General features: G+C 41.7%; 1 protein-coding gene across 2 annotated transcripts in view; it reads right to left on the reverse strand.

The window, feature by feature from the left end:
• The window catches only part of SNAP25 (synaptosome associated protein 25), a 64,007-nt gene that overhangs the window by 27,236 nt on the left and 11,993 nt on the right, over positions 1-24,778 (reverse strand). For both annotated transcript variants that reach the window (XM_068153179.1, XM_068153178.1), the window contains exons 2-3: positions 2,772-2,906; positions 2,098-2,139 (exon numbers count right to left, since the gene is read on the reverse strand). In XM_068153179.1, coding sequence (XP_068009280.1) covers positions 2,098-2,139; positions 2,772-2,843 — 114 coding nt within the window. In that variant the 5' untranslated portion in view covers positions 2,844-2,906. The remainder of the gene's footprint in view (positions 1-2,097; positions 2,140-2,771; positions 2,907-24,778) is intronic.

Below are 24,778 nucleotides of genomic sequence, written 5' to 3' on the forward strand. Positions count from 1 at the left end.
AAGGAGGGCATGGTCTTTGGGGACACTGGCTTTGTCCCCCAGGCTATGACCTACATTTCAGCCCTAGGGATGCCTTGCACTGATATAGAGCTTCCCTGGGTGTACAGAATTCTTCTGTCTCTAGAGTGGAGCCGAGTCAATCTGTTTAGTCTGTATTTTCCTAATACCTAACAGAGCAGAGCCAACGATGGCAGTAATTCACACATATGTATGGAGTAACAATGCTTAAACATGGAGGCATCCTTTTCCTGAGCAAGGAATAACTGTTTCACTCCACTAAAAGAAGAGAGTAAAAAGCATTCTTTCACTGAGAAAGCAGAACCTGTCTAGTAAGTAGAGACAGAAAATATTCTAAGAATGAGTTTAATTGGATTTTGGGGGTCTATTAAATCAGAGCAGTGTGAATTTGATTTCAAAGACACACGTCACTTGTATTTTCAGTATAAAATCTCTTCACTTCCTAAATGCTTCATTCTTTTAAAAGCACTAAGGAAATGGGGTGAAAGTAATCATCCAACTGTTTAGACCACAGAACAATTTTAAAGGTCTTTTGTAGCCACATTAGTGAAAATCAGCTCATTGTAGAAAAATTCTTATGACTACTCAGGGCTAATTTTAGAAACCTCTCTATTTGGACAGGAAGATATTGTAGCATCTGAATAAAAGCCAGGTCCAGAGAGATGCCAAGGTCTTCAGAGAAGTGCTAGAGCCCTGCATGAATTCATTGGTAAATTCAGCAGTCTTAGTTCTCCTCCAGCTTTGCTATTTGCTGTGATTTAATACAGAAATTCCAGTGGCATTCACAGTACACTGGTTCAATATGTTAGGAAGATTTGAGTGGTGCTTAGGTCACACAAATACAGCTCAGGAGAGATGGGGCTGATATTTACTGATGTCTTGGCCCTGAGTAAATCACTTCCCTTTTCTTCTACTCTCTGTCTTCCCTCTCATCATCTGCTTTGTCTATTTAGATTGCAGGCTCTTTGGGGTAGCAGGCTCTCCAGCCCTGCATTTGTGGAGGTACCCACATGAAACTCTCTTCTGTGTCATTGAATTGCTTTCAGCAGGAGCTGCATCAGGCATATAGTTGATATAAAGTGTTGGTTGGAAATGGCATGTCCAGGGAACTGAGCAGCAAAGAAGGACAGATTGCTTGTGAGACAAGAGCATATTTCAGCTGCAAGGATCCTAGTTCTGAAGTGTTTGTGGAGAAGGAGTGATGTTGACTCTGCTCAATAAACAATCTGTCTGTTTATCTGTACACAGAAATTAGATTCTATCTCCACTGGACACCATTGATCTCCATGGTTGTGATTGATTTCAAGGCCATGAAGCCTACGGCTGAGATTGTGCTTGTTCCTGAACATAGGACCTGATGCAATTTTCTTCCTGTTGCCTCTGCTGGAGACTCCTCTGGTTCTCAGCAGTACTGGGACTGTCAGTGCTGATGACCCTGATTAACAATGTCACCAGCTCCAGAGCCAAGGCTTATAATGGTGTCTGAAAATAATGTGTCCTGTCAGGCAGGAACAAAATTTTCCATCACCTGAACACTCTAAACTGAGTTTGGGAATCCAGACTTTTAAACCCCTTTGTTATGAAGTGAGAGAAATGAAGCCTGACCAAACTGTTTTTTCATTCTGGGAGTGACCTCTCCAGCCAGGTATAAACTGTGAGGACTAACTCCAGGTCCCCTTCCTTAGCACCATGGAAAATCGGACAGCACTCTTTCCAAAGCTGTCAATCTAGGACATCTCATGAGCTTTGAAATCCTAATAAATGTTTCCCAGATACATAAAGAAGTGACATTTATGTGCTGTGGTGACCAATGTCTATAAATAGCTGCATGTGCTTATGGAGAGGGAAGGTAGTCAGGCAAGGGCCTTTGCAACTGGTCTATATTGTGACACTTAACAACTAGGGCACGGTGTCTTGAATGACCCTCCTAAGGGGTAAAGATAGGGAGGGATGGAGCGGCATGTAAAGCCACGGCTGTGACCTAGCAAAATGAATTAGAAAAAACCCAAACACTTCCAGTGTCAGACTCCCCATCACTTTTACTTACCATAGAAGTGCTAATAAAATGCAAGTCCTTACCTCTTCAACAAGCTGCAGCATTCGACGGGTGCTCTCCAGAGACTGGTAAAACAGAGGAAAGCCCACTTAGATTTGACAAGTTAGTTTCCAACACTAATCTGCACAGTCATGCTAACAGTATGTTTTTCCCACACTCTCTGCTCTCCCTCAAAATCAGACCATCAGCAGGATACTGGTGATCTCTTCATCTTCATCTCTCTGCTAGGGCAGCAGTTCCCATCACATCACAAGGCAGCTGCAGCCTCTAAAGCTTGTGCTCCCTTGTTCACACATTGCAGCAGTAGTGCTTGGTACAGCTGGTGTTCCACTTTAACGTCGGTGGTGTTCACCTAAGACTTTTCACAGACTTAACTGATGACTTTTAACCTTTAATGAGTTTGGCAAACTGAAGGAATCATCAGAAAATATTGAATTGCTTTTTGCTCTAAGGCCAGTCAAATTGATGCAGAGTCTAATACCTAAACCAAATTTATGATCAATAAATGCCTCAATCTAGAATAAATGTAACATTAAATTTTATCCTGGCTCATTTAATTTCCAATTCTACTTTCAGTGAAAATCTGACAGAAAGCAGAAGCAGCTCTTGAAATCCTTTGCCGGATCAGCTCCTATTTCTGGACATGTCCCTTACCCCAAACCCAAACCCAAGTTTCCAGCTTAGATATTGGTCCTACTTCATCAGCGAGCTGGTCAGCACGCCGCTGCATTTCTTCCAACTCATTGCGCATATCAGCGTCTTCTGCCATTTTTTCTGTGGGTGTGTTTGTAGAAGCTGCAGATCAGGGATTTGCACTCAGCTGTTTGTGATCCTGGAAAATAGCAAAAAGGGGAAGAAACAGAGTGGTTAGGCTCCCTGACTCACTGAAGTGTGCTTAAATGTCAGTCACATGAAAATGCTTTTATTATGTGTGCCTTCAGCCAAACCCTTTTGTTCTGGATAGCAAACCCTATCTAGCAGAGAAAGCACAGGGTTTTACAGGGTGCTGTATTTCTGTATTATTAATGACTTTCAAAGAGCAAAGCTGTATTCTTGTTATGATCTTTGAGGAAAACCTTTCCTTTTGTCTTAATTCTTCAAGTGCCATCCATGTCAAAGCTGGAGATTTAGGACATGTATTTGTTACTAAAAACAGTCTTGAGACCCATTCATTCTTCTCTAGAATTAAAAGCCTTAAGATGAAGGATGTCAAAGTCGAGCCTATGCTCCTCACATCCTATATTTCAGCTGAATCACCTGAAGGGCTGGACTTGGCTGATATATCTGCAATGAAACTGAAGACCATCAAACTATGCAGATCTGTGTCAGCTAGTAACTTGTCCACAATGATATAGTTCAGACTGGGAGGAGTTGTTTATCTGGGAGAATCCTTCATTTCAGGCAAAGTGATGGCAGGACCTAACTGGTATTTTCAACTTCTCCACAAAATGGGTCAGATTCTGTACTTGGCTTATCCCTCTCAATACAAAATGATGCCACTGAGCTCATCCTAGCCTCCCATTAATCCTCATCTGGGTAGAGTCTTGTTTTTGTTACAAATTTGAGCTAGCTCTGATTACTGAGCATGACTTGATTAAGAAAGGCGGGTCCTCCTACCATCTGTCAGGTTTTGATAACAATAACACTGGCTTATTTCTTTGCTCGATTCAATCATGGCACATTGCAAATGTTACTGAATGCTAGATTTGTTCATTGCAGAAAAACCTAATCCCAGGTGCAGAGAAGGCGGGGAAATTGGGGAGGTCTGCAAACAAATAGCCATAAAATGCATGCCATCATGCTCAGTTACAGAAAGAGGACAAAAGCAGCCTCTTTCAGCAAAGCTGCTTTAAGAAGGCACGAGTCCCAGGGGGTACTTTCGGTGATACACACAGCCTTTATGAAACGCGCTAAGTCAGGACAGAGCTTGGCCCTAAAATTTTAACTATAATAACTCTGTTTAAATGGAAGTTATTATCTACCAGAGATGAGTCTGTCCCTCACTTGGACAGTGCTCTCCATCAGGACTTCATGAGTAGGAATTGAACAAGTACAGCCAGGTGGCAGGGATACCTCCTAGATTACATCCTGTTTGATTAGAAATGTGTAAGGAAAGCAGACAGTTCCTCATATTTCCTCTGCATCTTCAGCAACGGATTTGCCATTTTTCTTATCTAAGAGGGAATATGTGACCTTCATGCTTTTTCATTAGCAGTGCCCTCACTCATGGTTGCTTTTCATCTTTGAAGCTACAATAGGAAGAATTCCATCTCAAAGAGTCAGCCCTGCAGCTACTGCCACAGCATTCCACTTTCATCACTGAACACATCACAACATCCTTGATGGTTTGTGATAGGTCACACAATGTTTAGAAGGCCAAACGTATGTTGGAGAAGCCCACCCAGTTGCACCAGCTGCATGGTCACAGCAGTGCAAAGGATCAAGCTTAAGCAACTCATCTGCAGCCTGAGCTGATACAAATGCAGAGCTTAATTTCATGGCTAATATTCAGACTTATGTCAGACTCTTCAAGGATGCTCACAAACAGCAGTAAATAAGCTTTATAAAAACTGGTGTGCTGAGGTTTGGGCAGAAAAGATGATCCAGGAATTGGTGTCTTCCTGAAGGGTGTGTTGAGATATGTGTTGAGATACTTTCAAGGCCACCCCAACCTTTCCACTCCACTGCTGCATTGTTATTCCCCTTTGTGGCATGTTCTGTAGCTCCAGGAGGTCACTGCTCCTGATCAGCAAATGAACCATTCTCATCTGGGGTAAAAATCAGTTATTTTCATAAAGAGCTGTGAATGAACTTATACATTTAAAAGATTTTGCAGTCCAGTCTGCAGGGCAGACTAGAGATAACAATATCCTTGGAAAGCACCATTTAGGCTGGAATTCCACTCTAGTACCATGAAGGTCCAATAACAAACCCTGTTATCAATAAAATACAGGAGAGAGCAGATTTATATTTTTAAGGGAATTATTTCTCTAGAGTAAAAATTAACATTTTTCATTTTCTGATGTTTCTTCAGCACATGTAGTCCTCTCATGTATTAAACCATTGAAACTCTATGGTTACAAGAATGGCCAAGAAAAGGTAAACCATAATGGATTTACTCTCACTGATTCCTGGGCAGATATTCAAAAGCACAGTTTGTCATGGGCCCGCTGAAACCTCCTCATTTTAGTAGAATGGCAACAGGCCAAAGACACTGCTGAGGACTTTGAGTAAAAAGTTCCTTGTGGAATGTATATCACATCTAATTCCCTGAGAGCCAATCCTATACAGTATGCCAGTGCTCATACAGAAGCACAACAGACTAAGAGTTAAAGAAAAATACAGAGACCAGCTAAGAGAAATTCTTTGTCTATTATAGTTTGAGTACTGCATCTGCTAATTTATCAGTGTTCTGATGCAATAATGAATCCCATAGTGAGAACATTATATATCCTTACAGGGTTATACTGAAGTTTAAGAGATACCTACGTATAATCCCAGAGGAAGAGACATACAATGACCTTTGAAAGCAAATGTTTGCTTCACAGTGATATAAACATCTCAATGCAATAAATACAGGAAAATGAAAATGCTGCAATTTACTATGATGACGGCAACACTGCAATAAAATGTCCTTTTTTAAGCACTCTCTCTGCTATTAAAGGATATATCTATTCTTCCCGTGGATATTTGTAGCCAGAGAATGACCACATTGGCCAATTCTACTGAAAAAGAGAGTCAGTCAAGACCTTACTTTATGCTTCTTTCTTGTAGGATTGAAAGGACATTACTGCAGTTGTGTGTCACTAGTAGAGCTGCAGAAAACCTAGGGAGAGGCTTTGGATAAGGTATCTCAGGATGGACACTGAGCCATTTAAAGATTGAATTTGGGTTTGTGGTGGGTTGAAGTTTCCCATTCACATTAACTAAGCATGACTAACTCAGTTGGAAACAAATGGAACCTGTATTTACAAAGCAAAAACTACACTCTACAATGGAATGCAATGAATATGTACAAAATATACAGTATTTACAATATTATACAGGTATTTACAATTAGAAAATAGGACAGAAACCCTCCTGTACCCACTCTGGCTTTCCCAGGGAGCAGGGAAGCTGCTCCACTGCACCCCCTCCCCAAACCTCCTCCCCCCTCCTGTAGTAGAAGACAAGAGGAGATGGAATGAATGTTAGCTTATCTCTCTCAAGGCCAGCCAGAAAGCAGGTTATCTCTCCTGAGTGAAGCAGAAAGCAGCTAAAACCACAGGAGAAAAGAAAAGGAATGGCAATGAAGTGAAATGTGAAAGATTCTTAGGGTACATCTACGTCCATCCCACACATTTTGTCCTATGAACTTGTTTAGAATAATCTTTTGTTTTCCTTTTTACACCCAACAGTGAATTATTTATATTTTTCTATTTTTTTTCTCAAAATCTGCAGCTAAATTTTAAAGGCATAGCCTAAAACTGCCACAATCCACTGCTTCTAAACAATTTCATTGGTAATACTGTCCATCTAATCTAAAACAATATCTACAATGACTAAGTAAAGTTCATAGTCCATTCTGGCTGTCCTCAGATATAGATGATCCAGAAGTCCAAAAACCAGGAAACAAGAAAACAGAAAGCAGTTTGTCTCTCCGTAGATGAGGTGAAGAAAAGGAACAGGGGCTCTCAGCTGACTCAGGGTTCTTAGGGTTTGTGCACCGTAGATTCCTCATGGATTCTTCCTTTAGGCGCAATGTTGTATCTGTACAACACTCTGAAGTTAAACTCTCTCAGATAAAGTTAGATTTCTTTGTGGAATACACTGAATTTCAGTATTCTCTTGCATTACCCAGCAAGTGTGACCAGGACCTTCAGAAGAAACCACCCCTTGTACAGGTTTGGCCCCTCCTGAAGGAGAAAATACCCAAACAGTTTTGCCAAAGAGATTCTTTTCTCTAACAACAGGAACTCTATTACCTTCTACCTTTTATATCAAATCTGAGTGTGCAGGTCCAGCTCAATTCACTGAAACTCTACTATTTACCAGCCAGGTTGCTTGTGCTAGATGTTTCTCCCAGTTTTTCAAAGATCCACCCCCCATGGCTTTGAGAGTGGTCTTCAGCAAACCATTGTAGCATTCAATCTTCCCTGCAGCTGGTGCATAGTAGGGGATGTGGAATATCTACTCGATGCCTGCTCTTTGGCCCAGTTCTTTACAAGATTGTTTTTGAAGTGAGTTCTGTTGTCTGACTCAATCCTTTCTGGAGTTCTGTGTCTCCATAGGATTTGTCTCTCCAGACCAAGAATGGTGTTATGTGCAGTTGCATGTGGAACTGGATAAGTTTCCAACCATCCAGTGTTTGCCTCTACCATAGTAAGCACATATTGCTTACCAGAACAAGAACGTGGCTGTAGAGGATCTTACTGTCAAGGTGCACATCCTTTTCCCTGCTGCACCTCCCTGAACATCTATCACTGCCCAGAGGCAAGGTATCTAGAACTCAGATGCCCAGTACATTGGCTATATCTTTCAACATCTTCACCAACCTTCTCCTCATAGACTTTTTCAAGCTGGTTTGTAAGAAATGCACTGACATTAACCCCAAATCTCAGTCTACACCAGACACTGCCCACTGACACCATCAGGAAATGATATTACATCACAAATGAGAATCTGCTGTAAAGGGATTCTTAGATGCCAACACCTGCATGTATTGATGACACCAGCAAGTTCCCCCTGAACTTGTGTTGAGGATGTAGTGCTCAAGGGAAGATCCTAACAAAAAGCCACAAAACATGTGTGTGCTGCCCGTGGTCAGTGTGACAAACAACAGTCAGTAAGAAATTATTTCAGGGAGTTGGGAGCATAGTTTTTATAGATCACTGGCTCTCAGCAATGGCCCTCACAAGCTCTAACTCTCCTGTATTTTCATTTGTCATCTCCATTTCACCCAGAGCTCTCCACAAATTAGAATGTCTATTACAGAAACATTTTCTGCTTTTGTTCTTACTGTATTTTAATTGATCAGAAAGTACTTATAGAACTTCTAGCAGAAAAAATCCTAGTTAAAGATTTTATGATATTGCCAACATTATATCAATAAAAAATCACTCAAATTTGTTATTTAGGTTTCAATTGTAACTAGCTCTGATATAAAATCCTGAGGAAAGTCTGCTTTTGGTATCAATGATGCAGCACAGCCTATTGCCTGGGTGTAATATATTCACAAGATTTTCAGCAAAGTGCTCATTTCCAAAGAAACACCTTTGCTATGTTTGTGTTGCTGATTGAGCCAAAAAGCTGCCTTTGTGTTTCCACAGGATATGTTAACGTTAATCTGTGTCACAGACACCTCATCTCTCTTCCTATTCTGTCACACAGCAGGTTGCTTGTAAGCCTCTGGGCCCAGCTCCACAGCACAGACTGACAGAGTATGGTAATAACCAATTCCATTTTGAATTTTGCTTGATACTCAGTGAAGAATAATGTCTATTGGTGAGGGCTTGTCAGGAAGTGACTTTGGCAAAGACAGGCACTGAGACCTTGCAAATCTGAATTCAGAAGGTAGTTAGTGGTTTGTCACTGACTTCCTGTGTCACCTTAGGCAACTTATTTTACTCTCAGGGCTTGCTTGCATTGCCTGAAGATAGCTCCTGCTGCTGGATCTATCTGTCAGCATCATGCAGTTGTCTTGGATACCCTGGGATTGCTTGTCTGTGTTTAACAACTGACTCTCCTATCTAAGGATAAAAATATTCTTTTCCTTTCAATCTTGTCCTTTTTCTTTTTCCCCTGCAGGTGTTTCAGGGCATGGACTGGCACTCAGTTTAGGGATGTATGTGGTGCAGGACAATAGGGGATAAATGCTAGTGAGCATGCTGTATTCTCATGGTGCCTCTCTGTGTCAGAACCTATACCTAGCTGGAAGGAGAACTCTCCAGTCAGAGCCCAAAATGAAGATGTTAAAACATAGTTAGATAAAATTATGACTTCTGACTGTTTACTGAATATGTTGTAAAAATATAATTGGGAAGCAGTCCTCCCATGGGTTTGTGTTGATATAATCACAGAAGATTACATAAAATGATTTTTTAGTGAGCCTGAATTTATACAACATAAATGTGCCACCAGGGAAATTACTTCTTGTAAACATGGGCACCTCTGCCATGGCAAACCCCCGATCTTTGGTGGGTAAATGAGTGCAATTGCACACACAGTTGCAGTTGCAGTGCTGCAGACAAGCTGTGTTGACACAACTGCTCTGTGTCTCCAGTTTCTGCAAACAGGGAGGTTATGAGCAGTACATCCCATACTTCCCCCCAGGCACTGCAGCCAGAGGCAATGGCAGGTGGAAAAGGATGCTCTTGAGACCTCAGAGAATAACAGGTAACCATAAAAGAAATGCCTAGGGCCACCCCCTCCCAGTACAAAACAAGTCCTTGTTGTCCTGTCGGTTGTCAGACAGCACTGCTGGTTTATGAGGCTCCAACATGAGCTTGTCACTTTATCTTTATCCTGCACTGAAGGAAAAGAAAAAAAAAAAAAAGCACAGAGCAGCCATTTTGTACCAATTTTGCTTCAGAGTAATAATGACTTTTCATCTGTTTTACTGCTAGCAAAACACTTCAGAAAACAAACCTTTCAGTGTGTTCTCTTTGCAGTCATTTCTACAGCCACATACCCACATGCTTATCCTTTTTTCTGTCTTTTTTTTTTTTCCCTGTCCTTTCCAACAGCAACAGCAAAACGTTGCAGTCAAAAATGCTTGTCTGGGAGAGGAACCAGACAGAGCAGTGGAAGAAGGAGAAAGAAACCTGCATACCAGAAATGGGCACCTTGTCCAAAGGGAGCGTCTGACAGCACAAGGACACTGAACAGGATGCTATGAGTCACCTTCTCTGCTCTCACAGGTAGGTGCTTCATTTATAATTTAGCAAGCAATGCTTTATGATTCTCTAAGCTTATTATGTTCCCAGTTGTTCTGAGTCCAGTCCCTCACTTCTCCAGTACCCAGAAAACATTTACCTTGAGGCACAAACTAATTTATAGACACAGAACAGCAGGTTATTTCTGTGCCAGCCGTGTCCTGTGCTTAGACAGTTTCTCTCTTTCTCTGCTCTCTCCTCTCTCTCAGGTATATAAACAGCAGTCATAACCTTTCTCAGCATTTCTTATGGCATGAAGGATCAGAGTCTGTTAGTCCTTTCTTGGTAGATAGACTGTTTACTACTCTGATCATCCTAGTAGCTGTTGGTTGTGCTGGTTCCAGTCTGGAATAGTCTTCTCTGGAAAAGGGTAGCTGGCATTTCACAGGGTATTTTAAATGAGGACATAGGCTTCGCTCAAAGGGCTTAGTGTTTCCCCATCCCTCCAGGAGACACCTGATTCAAAATATCCTGTAACCTCACTTGCCATTTGCATATCTGGATCTTGATGGCTCAGGACAAGAAATCCACGTATTAGTAGAGAGGATTAAAGAAAATGTCTTGACTTGTGACAAAGCTATTTGCATTCTGTGGCCAGAATCTAAGAGAAAAACAGAAGGCATCTGCTTAGCTGAGGATGAGATTTCTGATTGTGTCATTATTTTCATTGAAACTCATGCCCTGAATTCATTCAGGTCTTCCTCAAAATTTCCCCTCACCATTCCTGCAGCAATGACAAGCGGACAGCCTCTCTTCTGTTTAATTATATTCCAACCTCAGTTTCTTTACACTGCTTCTAAGCCACTAAATCTGATTAATGGCCAATTTTAGAAGCCAGGGGTGAAAGTCACGCCCCCTTTCAAGTTGGAGGAAGTTTTGCCATTGGCAGGCTCAGGCTTGCAGGTGAGGCTACCAGCCAGCAACATGCTGGAAGATGCTGGTAGTGTGTGGAGGGTGAACACCAGAACATGTGAGGGGGTCTGTGTGCAAACATAAAACAGGAGTGCTTAGCCTCTGAAATGCTCTAACTGCCCCCTTCTGTTCCTCTTAGATTAATAAATGGATAGAGAGAATATAAATTGGGGAAAAAAATGGAAGTATTGCACAACATTTATTGAGGTATTCAGGAGACAGCAAGGAATAAGAAAATAGCATGGTGTATTTTCCTGGGGAGCATAAGAAGCATTCCCACCAGGCTGCATGAGGCCTGTTCTGTTTGCTGTTCTTTCGTTTGCAGCAAGAAACTGTTTGGCACAGTTGTCTCAAGAGTGCACAGAGCTCCTGGTCCATCCACCTGCCTCCACAAGCACATTCAAGCCTCCTCCACATCTCCTGGTTTAAGTTAGTTGTCACCTCTGCTTAGCATCCCAAACCAAAATGATCTTTAGGGTGAGGGTAGGAGTTGATCCTGGGCAGTCATGGGAAAACCAGTGTGGGGCAAAGTGGGTACAGATTTCCTGAAAGCTGACTGGGACCTGCACCCAGCCTTGGCTCGTGACACCAAAAGCACTACTGCTCCTTTTCCTCAAGGTTTAAGAGTTGCTCATGGACCATGACTGTAAAGTGATGAGGTTTTGCAGGTGGTACAAGACACCTACTTTCAGTGAGCTCCAGGAAAAGTGGCCAGTCATAGCCTGGGAAGCCAGTGGGCAACGGGCAACAGTTTGTTTACCCACAGATGATGGATCAATCTGATTCAACCTTATAAAGTCACTGTAATGTAGAAGATGAACTGCATCTGTGCCTATTAACCAGTGCTGCAGTTAGCATCTGTGAGTCAGGAGTGCTTAAGCTACATAATAGGTAGTGTAGCATGAGAAAATTACAGTAACTCAGACCTCTCTGCTTGTTCTTTTGGTCTCAATCTTAACAGTGGGCATGTCTTACACATCGGCTGGCTGGCTGCTGTTGGTTTGTGTTCATGGCTGAAGGCACTCCCTCGGTATCTTTGTAAATCAAAAGGAGCAGTCCCAGTGGCAATAGGATCTGAGCAATTGAGCTGAGCTTCTGCAAGAAAGCACTAAACACGAGCAGTCATTCAAAAGGCCTCATTCCACATTGCCTCATCCCTTTCTCTGTGATTGCAAAGTCGGTGCAAATTTTCACCATGTCAGAAAAGTTACATGCACTTCTATTACATGCAAATCAAATCAATGTCAGAAAATGCAAGCTGGGGGAGATCATCCTCAGATTTCTTATAGTGATCCAAAAAAAGCAGGCAGGCAACTGAAGAAAGACCTTTTTTAGCTAAATGAATGATGAAAAGGAAATCCACAAATGGGAGCAGGATTTTTTTAGACTAATTGGATGATAGAAAGGAAACCCACGAGTATTACAGAAAGAAAAGAGAACATATTTGCATTGGCTTCTGTCACAAAGCAGACCTAATTTCTGCTACATTTTGTGGAAGTCTGCACGGCAGGGGGACATTTTGTGGTAACTTGCACTTCATGTGTTTTGTTGGGGTTTTTGTAATTCTGGAATGAAGCAACTGGTAACTCAGTCATTACAACAGCCACAAAATTCTTCATTTGCATGTTAAAAATTGGTCCTGTCCCTTGCTAACCCAGATACTTTTAGGAATGGCTGAGGCAAGCTCTAACAAGCACTTTTACAAGCTTAATATGGAATGGTTCATAATTTTGGTAGGAAAATATGGGAAAAGATGCACGGCAGAAAAATATTAACTTCATATTTTAGTTTAAAAGATTGGCAGTGGCACAGTTAATGTGTAGTGGGTTGAAAATTCCCCCCCAGCACTGATGTCATCAGCATCAATGTTGTTGTAACTTTGATTTCAAAATGATAGACTGGAATAAGGTGTTCTCCTGATGGTGTTTGTTACGGGCTGTCAGCAGACTCAAGTCAACATTTCATTTCCTTCTGTGTAATTCATCTTTGCAAGGTTTTCCTGCAGTCCAGGAGTCACACCCACTCCTTCCCCTGAACTGTATCACACTAGTAAGGGCTTACTTTTCCTACACTTGAACAGGACTTGATAACACTTATTTGTTGAATTGAGTTCTGAACAAGCCTCACACCTTCACCCTTCTCAGCATTCAGTCTTAGTTTTATGTTCTTTTTACCGCCACAGCACCACTGATGCCTTGGAAATGCAGCCAGTGGAGCATGCACAACCAGTGGCTGCTGGACAATAGGGCTGTGACTTCACCACAGCTTTTGTGGGCAGGTTTCACTGGCTTTCAGTGCTTTTGCATGGGCACCGAGGCAAGTAGGTGGTGCCAAAGGATACCTTCTTCTACCAGGAGCTGATAGTGTAGATCCTGCCTTCTGAACCTATGATCTTAACTTTAACAGAGACAACTGAAAGACAATTCATGCAGCTATAGCTACATTTAAATATGTTAATAGGGGAGTAAAATCCTGTGCACTGTGAACTTCAGGGTATTTGGAATGTAAATAGGTGGCATGTATTTGTGGTAAACAAAGCAATTCATTATGTTTCTAACATTCATCCTTTCCCTTCTTTTCTGCCTGATGATAAAAGGCTGATGTTTTGACCAATGGACTGGTATTTTTTAGCAGAAATCTTCTTAACTAAGTCACCAGAGTCAATCAAGCCAACAAAATACAAGCATTATGAAACTGGGTGGATGGTGTTATTTATAGAATGAGATTTTTAATGAAGGAAGGGAACTTTTTTTCAGCTAGGATGGACAGACAGATGTTAAAAAAAAACTCATGGTATTTGAGAGTCTTGGGTATCACTGATTATTAACCTTTTCTTTTTCAAATTACAGAGTCTTTAAAGAAACAGTTTCATTATCCATATATCAACCTGTTTGTCTGTCCATCCTTCTGTTCATTACATCATACAGCATTTGAAGCAGGCAGCAAGAAGGAAGGGAGCCTGCTAGCTTGAGGTTTTCCTTTTGTGCATGCAGCGATTTGTGATCAGGGCACAGTCAGGTGGAAAAGCAACACCATACATACAATAAAAAGGGCACCAGAGATTACAGGCCTGAGTCAAAGCCCCATCATCTTGAAGAAATGCTATCCAAAATGTGTTTGAAAGGAGTTCAGGAGACTTCTGTCCTTTCTCACTACTGCAAATTACTTTCTCTAGAGTGATGGAGCTTTAATAATGGACAAATGAGGGGGGAGAGGGGGGGAAGTAAGGCTCACCATTCAGAGAATGCTCTGGATTACACCTGAGGTTGTCTTGTGTTTTGTAGAACAACAACCATGCTCTTGGCTCAGGGCTCATTTTCTGCCATGTCCAGAGCAGCTCAGCCCTACTTCCAGCTCACTTTCCTCTGTTTTGTGCTGTAGTCTCCACTGGGAACTATGGAATTAGGAGGTAGAGCTAAAGAAATTCCATGAGCTTTGGAAAATTTGCTTCCCTTCAAGAAACAAAAAGAAACAGCTACAGCCACGTCATAAAAAGAAAGGGCCATACTTAGTTTTTAACTACCATTATGGTCTGCTTATATATAGATGACATACAGATGGACCTGTGAGTATGCAAAATGAAGCTGGCACTAGCTTTACAAAATGTAATTTATATGGGAAAAAAAAAGCCTGTCAATTCAATTTTAATCAATAAACTACAACTCTAAAGTTTACTATTTCAAGGCTCCATTACAGAGCCACAATGACAAAAAATTCTGCTGCTATTAAACCTGAAGAGAAGCTGGATCCTTAACCAGCCAAAACCGACTCCCAAAAATCTGCAGGACTGCAAACAAAGGAGAGGATCTGGCTGTTCCCTTCACTGGGCACAACTGGGAGATTGAATGGGATGATTCTAGTGTCGTATCCACTGCTCCTTACTGGTGAATATTTATAGCAAACCAAATAAATTGGGAAGGACTGTTTAAAATGTAAACTTACAATGCTCTTACAGTTGTTCAAGTTAAATACTGAAAGCATCTGACATTTCTAGGCTAAGTAACAAATTATATTAGCCACAGGAGTGCATAATAGCACCCCACGGATACGCAAAACTTGCTCATTTTCAAAGGCCTCTGCTGCTTTCTGATTCACACCTACAACTAATTCCTGGCTGCTACTCATTTCCCAGTAACGTAAATTTGAAGCGACCAAGGGCACACATACACACTGGCATATCCTGGTGCAGGGTATGAGAACTTCTCATTATTTATTGCAGGCTCACAAGACTGATTTAGAAACCTCTCTTTCTTCTGAGGTCCATTTCAGCCTACACAGGCTGATGAAAAAAAATCCCAGCACGCTCCTCCACTGAAGATTACCCGGACTTGCAGGCAAGGATTTAGCTGCACTAATACAGGAGCACAACCTCTATTCATTTTTTTCCTTTTCCCCTTTCCTTTTTTGTTGACCAATCAATTCAGCAACAGGCCAGATAGCGCCTCAAGGGCATCGCTTTCAACCACGTGAATGGCAGATTAACAGAGAGGCTGTAAAATCCTTTCTGCTCAAACTGTTTTAACAGAGGATCAAAATCCCTCTCTCTGCATGGGGATTTTTATTTAGCTAGTTCTTTTTATACAGTTTGCACATGATTGTGAAGGAATTAAGGCCTGCAAGGGCACACAAGATGGTCTGTTTTGATTTCTAACCTTTTCTTTTTCAATTTGCATTTGGGAGTAGAAAGTTTTCCGGTTCCTTGTGGGAATGTTGCTAGTTCTCTTGGTCTTACAGTTGCTTCATTATTGGTTGAATGTCATCAATCCACAGATGATGGCCCTGAAAGGGCAGAATTTAAAACATTTTGCAACAGCACTTTTTCCTGCTGCAGCTGATGTTCTCATTATGGCAGGAGGATATACTGCAATAGGCTGTGATACAATCTGTAGGGGAAAGTTTGGGGGAAGACATGAGCTGAGGGGGTCCTGTGGGGTTACATAAGAATTGCAGAACTCTGTTGAACAATAAAGCATGAGATTAAATTTTTTCATGTAAATAAAAGAAGCAACAATTGACTGATTCTTGTCCCCACCAGCATGCCTACTGGCAAGCTGATGTGCCAACTATTTGTAACATAAAGGTACATGCGGTTTCCTGTTGAAACCCTTTACATTCAATGCACAGATCTCTGGGGTACACAGGCACAACTACTGCCAATGGCAAGGAGCTATCATCACTGTTGTAGCACAGGAGTGGTTTTACTAGAGAAAACAAGACTTAAAAAATCCAAAACAAAAGCAGAAAAGCAGACTGTTTTGTATTCATCTAAGGCACAAAAGCACATCTGGAGCTACACAGATTGAGGATCACCTGTGAAGGTCTACACAGAACATGACCAAGAGATTTCTTTGGCTGCAGTATGTGCTGAAACATAACTAAACCACATGCTCAGCTCCTGGAAGATGAACCACAGCAGTGAGCTGGGATAATAGCAATTCCTATACTACCAATAGAAACAGCAAGAATAAACTCAGCCAAAAAACCCCCCACAACCCTTCACCACAACTGTGCTTCCACATTCCCACAGTCTCACTGTCCAAACCCTGTAGCTCCAGGTTTTAAGCTGGGGAACAGAGTGTGTACTATGCAGCTGAGGGCAGAGAGATTTTGCCTCGCTGCCTGACAAAGGAAGCTCCAATTCTTTTTTCATTTAAATCACTAAACCTTTTTCTGCCATCACTGGGACTTACATGGGGTGAGTTTGGGCATTTAAGACCAGAGACTTTATGAAGAGCCATACCAAAATCTTATGATATGAATAGAATAGAATTAACCAGGTTGGAAAAGACCTTCCAGATCATCAAGTCCAACCTATCACCCAACACCATCTAATCAACTAATCCATGGCACCATCCAGTCTCTTCCTAAACACCTCCAGTGATGGTGACTCCACCACCTCCCTGGGCAGCCCATTCCAATGGCCAATCATAAAATGAAGGAATAAAATATTCCTTGCAGTTGATGAATAGTGACAGCTAGTCTGATTCTTCTAAATATAAAAATGGTACTAGGTTTACATCAGAAAAACAGGACTGGCCTTCCAACCTCTACCTTCATAGGACTCTTTAGGAACTTTCTGCATTCATTCACTTGAGCATAAATCCAGAGGAATTCTGGGTTTCACCTGATACAGTCTGCTTTTCCAGTCCTCTATATGAGAGCACAAGGACAAGCAGCCATCAGCAGCACTGCCTCCAGAGTATCTCATGGATGACTCAGCCGCCAGCAGACCAAAAGCAAGAGGAACTATTACTTACAAAGCTGCAGAATGACAAGGATCACAGGGCAAAGTCCTTGTCAATCCTGAGCTGCGAATGTATCACTCATAACTATGGGAACGAGTGGCCCAGTACACACTCTGGCACAAATAAAAGGGCTGAGGGTTGTCAGCAGATGTACTCCTAAAAGGCATCTTCAGCAGTGGTAGGTGGTTTCTGGTAATGTCCCCAAAAGGGGAGTTAGAGGATGGTACACTTGGAAGCCTATGAAACCATAAAATAAGGAAACTTTAAACCACAAGGTTTTTTTACAGTTTTAAGTGGCCAAGCAGTTAATGTTCAGGACTGGATGTCTCAAGCAGATGGTACATCCAAGGGTTTTGCAGGAGCTGTTCAGGAAACAGTGAATATGTCCCTCCTCTAAGAGTCCCCATTAGAGAGCCATGTTTTCAGATCTGCCTAGAAATGCTCTACTCTTTCCATACCAGCCACACCCCCTTTATTTTTTTCAGAAGGTTTTGGGTTGGAGAGTTCTCTCTTCACTTCTGTCCCTCCTGCAAATGAGAGATCTTATGTTTGAGGACTTCTAGAAATGGGAATATTTTGAAGACAAGATTCATTTTGCTAATGAAGTCATTTTCTGGTAAAGTGAAGTCCAATCAAGAATATTGACATGCTTTGCTATGCAATTACTACTCCTGTAAGTAAAGGCAGCAGGAGAGGGCATGAAGCTCACCCAAATGTAATCCAATTTAAATCTAAAGCAATTATTTTCTTCTCTATTTTATGTAATCTAAACTCCTGGATTAAGAATTAGAAAATTTTCATTCTTGACTTGAGAATAATGTGGTAATCCCATGTCTGATAAACAACTGGGTTTCTGTAAGCACCGTTGCCCAGTTCAGATATTTCAGGCTGAACTGCTTTCACAGTGTTGACATTTATTTCTCAGTAAGTGAATAAAAAGAGGGAGATGGCTCCTTCCTTCATAAAGCCCCCATGACACATACAGCAGAAAATCCATGCAGTGCAAGAGATCTTGTACTGCAGCTGCTGCCTTCATACTTAATCCAGGGGTAAATTGAAGACCACAGATTTACAGGAAGTTACCCTCTTAAGTTTTGAAAACGCATCTGAAGATCACATCTCAAGGACACATAGACTGAACCGATCTGGTAGCCCCTTGGTCAAGCAAACAAAAACACCCCAACAATGCTGCTGAGGAAAAAGAAAAAAAGAGTGTTTATGTCACTTAAACCAGATAAGGGCTTAAGAGAGCTTTATAACTGTATTTCAGTCCTTGTAAGCACAGAGCCCTGTGACTGACAGCTAGACCGTTGTCTGAAATGCCCTAGGTTAGCCCAGATACTATGTGTGATGTGCATAAACCGCAAGCAGCTCTCTGATCACAACCATCCGGATCTCTGATCTCTTCCTTCCTGTGGTGAAATACTGACTGCTAGTGAAAAAACTGCACTTCCAGATGACCTTGAGCTGAAGAGAATAGGAGCAAGAGATTTATTTAAGGAGCTTGTGGGAGTGGCATGCTCTATTTTTCAACTAAAATACTCAGTTTTGGAGGTTTATTACACTCTGGACCTGGGTGGCTGCCAGAGAAAAAGGAGCACTCTCCTTAGAGGCATATATTGCAAACTTTGTGTAAACCTGTCTTTACTAGGTATTTCTGCTCCAGAATAACCCCATCAGCCCATCCTTCTCTCCCACCACTCACAGCAGGACCAGACATTCTTCTTTCCCACTGTGTGACGTTCTTGCATTCTGCAACATCTGGTTCCAGCAAACCAGAGGGCACTGCAGTCCCTGCAGTGAGTGACTGCTGCAAATGATGCTTCCAAAGCTGCAGTGAAGATGCTGAGAAGGTTTCCTGGGTGTTAAATCTGGGTAGGAGTAAATCAGGGAGGGCTGCTTTACTCCTCATGCAGTATACATTTTAATATTTGATGCAACAAAGCCCTCTGCCTGAGGGATTTGCTGTCAGCTGCTGCAGCATGCACAGTCTGCTGCAGAATCCAGTGCTGGAGCCCTGCAAGAACCAGACCCAAACACATGTCCCTGGTGCAGGTAGTGGACAAGGAGAGGGATCAGGTTTGTCAGCCTCCTTCCACTCAGGTGGATGGAGCCATGCAGCTGTTAAACAAACCCCAGGTAAAGAGAGACACCATAAGAAGCTAGCAAATTGCTTATTTTCCTTCCCTTTTCCTTCCATCCCCCATTTCTCTCCATGAGGCTGCCTTGAATCCAGGTTAGGTAATGCAGGATAGCAGAGTCTAAAAGATAGCAGGACAGCAGAGAAAAGACTAATTATTTTCTCAGGTTTCATTACATGTGGAGTGTAATCACTGTCTGAAACTTCAGACACTCGCTGGATGAGCATGAAGCATCATCAGTGCCCAGCAGACAGCTAGCAGTGGCCTGTGAAGCAAACCTAGCTTCAATCTGAATTTTAGGCAACCTGAATATATAGGCCATGATTTAAAACTTTGTCCTGGTACGTGGAAATATCAGCAGCTGGAACTGAAATTGGCAAATAGGGAAAATTAATTTGAGGTTAATTATTTAAGAAAAAAACCAGCAGCTTGTGAAGGAGGGCTCTGCACACCTCTTCTTCTTCACTGCTGGAAAGTAGTGAAGAGCCTCGGTCTGGGAGAGCTAAACTATCACCGAGTTCATTGAGGGAAGGACTTAAATCTGTCTCTTCTGAGGACTTAGCCTAAGAGCCTGGAACAGGTCACTCTCTTTAATGAAACACTGTAAAGATCTTTCTCCCTGACAGGATAAGGTAAGAAAGAAACTCCTGCATATATTTTCTCAGAGGAGTTCATCTCACTTCTACTGAAGCAATGAAGGCTTCCTTAGGAATCCAGCAGTAGCAATTTTAGTCTCATAAGGCTAATGTCGTAGTAGTTCATCTTGACTACCTTGTCTAACTCTGCATATTTATTCATAATGGAAAACCCAATATTTATTCTTATTTAATAATAATTCTTTGAAAACAGGTATTCCCTTGCTTATCAATATTTTTAAAAAAAATTAAAAGAGAGAAAATTCTCTTCCATGGAAACGTGGCACTTCCTCTGCTCTATCACAATATGAGTCTGGTCACCTGCCTCCGTAATAACCTCTGCCAATTCCTTCTGAGGAATGTTTCAAATTCCCTGAGATGGAAAACAATAGATCAACCCATCAGTCTTCATATAGGAATTGATTAATGTCAGGATTGATTATCCAGTAGGAAATTTCTCCCACTTCTTTTACATATCTGAGCCAGGTTAGTGAAACTTTTCAGAATTCTTGTTCTTTGGCAAGCCTTGGGTCTTCAAACCTCCCCTGACCTAAAACAGGACCCAGAATTAGCAGATCTACACCAATGAGGCTGCTGTATTTCCAGGACATTTCAGCAGGTCTTAAGCTAAGCACTAATACAAGCTCACAAATAATACAGACACATCAAATGCTAGGGTTTATGGCACAGATATGAAGAAGGGAATATAAGCCAAGTACCTTCACCTCATTGTGTTTCAGCAGGACAATGAAACTCATATGAAAGCTCATTTTGAGAATTAATAAACACACTGAACTGCAGTTCTGGGAGCAGGGGCTCAGGAGCAAATTAGTGTAATTCAGCCACTGAAGCTTGACTACGTAAGGCATGTGCCACATTTGGGCTGCTGAGAAGGCTCCTTCATTCCCCTGCTGATTAGCACTTGCCCTTCGTTAGCAGATGTAGTAATGGTAAGAGGTGAAGATGACCTGTCAAAGCAATCTGCCTCCTAAGTCAGCACACAAAATTGTTAACAGAGCCTTTAGGGGGCCCTGACCAATGAAATCCCAAACCAGTGGTGTGTCACTTATAGCTGTTTAAGAGGAAAAGCAATGAGTTGTGACATATGCTACCCTCTTCCTCCTACCTTGGAGTAGAGGTTTGAGCACTAGGATTTATTTCCTTAGCTCCTCTGGATGTATAGTCCGTAACTTCTGAGGACTGGTATCAGTCACACACTAAAGGTCTTGTAGGCAAATTGCCAGAAGTTCATGGCATGAACAACTGCTTGCAGAGACCCAGGAATAAAAGTGGATACCTGTCCTGTGACCCTGTCCACTCTTAGGATAAGGGCAATCTCTAAACATGATTAGATCACAGGATATCCCCAAAAATACCTCCTACCAAGTACCTTGGCAATCTTCTCTGAGTAATACATAGCCTCACAGCCTTGTTGGCCCCATCCAGGGCCACCAAAGAATAGCAGTGGCATTGGAATAGGTAGCAAATGGATAACACTTACTATTTAAAATACTGAAATTCCCCCAATATTTCACATTCTTAGCTTTCAGACTTTACCATATCATTAAAATGTCGTCATGTGAGAAATACTAACGAGTTTAAGCAGTAGTGGAGAGATATATACACAGTTGGACTCTGAAATAAATTCATTTCAGCAGCCTAGGTTAAAAAGTATTTCTATATTCTTTACTGGTCTGATTTATTAAGCAAATAGTTAATATCTGCATCAGGAAGATCATTCAGCAGAACATCACAGCAGCATAAATGAATAAACTTTACTGGCAGTTTACTCAAAAATTTAATTCATCACAAACAGCAATAGCTGAACAAATAATGGAACAAATTACGTGTTTACATGTGCAAAACTGGTAATATTGTTTTTCACTGTGACAACTAATAGCAGCAACTCTTTGGTTTCCCTCTTTTGTTGGCTATCACAGAACCTCATCCCTTAACAACTGGCTTCCTTAGTTCATTGTTAACCTCTATAAAGCTAATTCTTCACGTGGTTTTACAATGTGCTTCCCATAAAAAATGGCCCTTGTCATTTGCTTCTTTATGAGAACCAGGCAGAAAACTTCCAGAAAAGTCAAGAGGTGTTTGCAGTAATGGCCAACTAAACTGTCATCTGACCTAGAAATGGAACTTCTTGACTCACAGGCACAAATGAATGGCTTCATTTCTTATGACATCTGCAGTTACATCTGGACATCTCCCTTTGGCCCATCTGTATTTGGCAGTGCAGCAATGTGTATTATTTGCTCAAATGCCCAGTTGCCCCCCGCCTCTTACAAGTCCTCACACATACATCTTCTCTTCCTGCAAAGGGAGACAGGTCCTGGCAGTTCTGTGGATCACACATCTCTAAGCCCAGATCAAAGTAAGGCATCCCTGGCTTGAGATAGGCACTTTTTGATCTCATGTATGTTATGTGCTGTGGGCCGCCTCAGAGTGACCACTGGGTGATGAGTTTGTGAAAATGACACTGTTTCAAAGCCAGCCTCATGGTTCTTCCCTGTGTTACAACAAAAGGCAGCAAAGAAAGGGATTTTCTAAAATTCAGGTTGTACATTGCTGTTCCAGCATTCCCAGCAACTTGCTTAAAATTATTTATCTAATTGTATCATACTCTATTAGCCTTCCCACAACAGCTTTTTGCTCCTCTCTTTTATTCATGGCAGACCTGAATAGCCTGTTACCTTCCTTTAGGAGGCCTTTTAACAGTGTTAAAGCATCTACGAGGAATGTCACAATCCAGGCAAGCTAAATCAGTGTCCTAGATATTCTTCTTTGCCCAATGTGATTCTCTGCAGGCTGTGTCTCTTGTGACTGTTTCCAGTGACAGTTGCTGCTGCTGCAGTGGTGAATATGATAGCTCAGCTAAGGAAATGTCACCAATGTATATCCAGCTGCAATTAGGTATTTTTAATAGCATCTTCCTAGTGCCTCAAAAGCACTGTATTTCACACGTCTCTGTTAAGATTCCTAACAAAAACCTTGTGGACAAAATTACCAGAACTGATGCTTGCCAAAACATCATTTTTGGAAATGTTTAATTAAGAATATTCATAAATAGCAATTTCTGGATGTGAAACAAGCTTTTCACTGTCCCTTACTGAGTAGCTCTTGCACATTCAGTGAAGGAGTAGAAAGCCCTCTGTACAAAATGGAAGGAATGTGGCAGAGATAGAGTTTTGAATATGTGCAATGAGCAGCCTGAAGACCTAGAAATTATTTTCTGACAAAATATTAATCAAATTATTTCAGATGAAGTCAAGAAAAATCAATATTTGTGGTGAGCATTCCCAAAACACAGAAAAGTTAAGGGAATTTCACTGTATAATTGATCTGCTGCAAATTGTTCTCTTGCTGCTTCAGCTGAGTCATACCTTGAGACTATCTCAGCCATGTGATTGCTGATGAGCCACTTTTCTCAGCCTTGGTCGAGCTTTGGGCTTGAAGAACTGATTCAGTAGAGGTGAGTCAGTTCTGCTCTGCCATATTGGCAAAAGAACCTGACCAAGTTCTCCTTTAGACATGATTCATAGCAAAATTCTTATTATACTCAACCGACTAAATGTTTCATAGGATGGCTATGTCACTACCTTGTATAAAGTGCTGGGTGCTTGTAGGTGTGTAACTTCCTACCTAGCTTCTCACTCAGTAAATTAAACTGTTATTAACTCTGAGATTTAAGCAGGGGCTGTGCTGTTGGTTCTTTGTGGTGTGCAGAAGACCATGAGTGAAAACCTCCATTCTCTTAGGACACATGAGGAATAGCGTTCAGCACTTCCTAAGCCTCGCTCCATTTGCACACTGCACTTCCCTTGGGAAGAAGGAGCTTATTGAACATTTGTGACTGTGTCCAGAGAGATTAGTAGTGCTTAATTACTGCCCAAAAGACCTTCCTGTTAAAATGTGTCTTTAAGTCAGTTGTTATAATCTCCACATGGTGCTGGCCAGGTTTACTTTTCTGATTGCAGTGGCGCTGTACTGATTTACTCCAGCTAAGCATCTGAGACTAAACACTCAACTGAAGTGGGAAGCATCCTGCCACTGAAAGAACATCCTGTTCCTGTGTCTATCATTCTGGTTATTTGAGCTCTGTAGGATGTCTTATTATTGGCATGGTATGACAGCTGGAGAAGGGCTACCTCTGGCTGGTAGGACCTGCCATGCAGGATCTTAGCCATTCTGTGGCTGACAGTCTGCTCAAGTGTTTCTGGCACATACATTTAGGCCTTTATGCATCGGGACACACCTAGTCCAAGTGCTGGTCTAAAAGACTGCAGAAATGTTCTTACTTGGTTTTTCATGATGTCCTGTTTATGCTGAGGACTTGATATATGAGCATTTTTATATAACATTTCATTATTTTTTTTCCTTGCCCTATTTATAATGAACAAGAGGCTTTTTACTCTTTACCCACTGAAAGTGAGGATGAGAAAGATTCTTCCTACCCAAGTGAAAAACAACTGAAATATTCTGAGAACTGTCTACATTAAATAATTCTTTTTTAAAATGTAGCAACTGTCATTTTTCAGTAACACCACCCTTAAACCTGGAATTTTCCTGACAAATTTTGCTCTGGTGGCAGACCCAGTTAGTGCTGATTCAGTTAGTGCTGTCCCAGCTCAACAGCCTGTGGTGCATTGACCCTGGCTGGATGCCAAGTGCCCACCAAAACTACTCTATCACTACCCTGCCTCAGCTGGAGGCAGAGGGCAGAGGAGGGGAAGTAGAATGGAAGTTCTGTAGTTTGAGATAAGGACAGAGAGTTCACTTTCCAATTATGATCACGGGCAAATCAGACTCAACTTGGGGAAGTTAGTTTCATTTATTACCAATCAAATCAGAG

Source organism: Melanerpes formicivorus, unplaced genomic scaffold, assembly GCF_026170545.1.
Source record: "Melanerpes formicivorus ecotype bairdi unplaced genomic scaffold, bMelFor1.0.p_v2 SCAF_25, whole genome shotgun sequence".
In the NCBI taxonomy this organism is placed as follows: domain Eukaryota; kingdom Metazoa; phylum Chordata; class Aves; order Piciformes; family Picidae; genus Melanerpes; species Melanerpes formicivorus.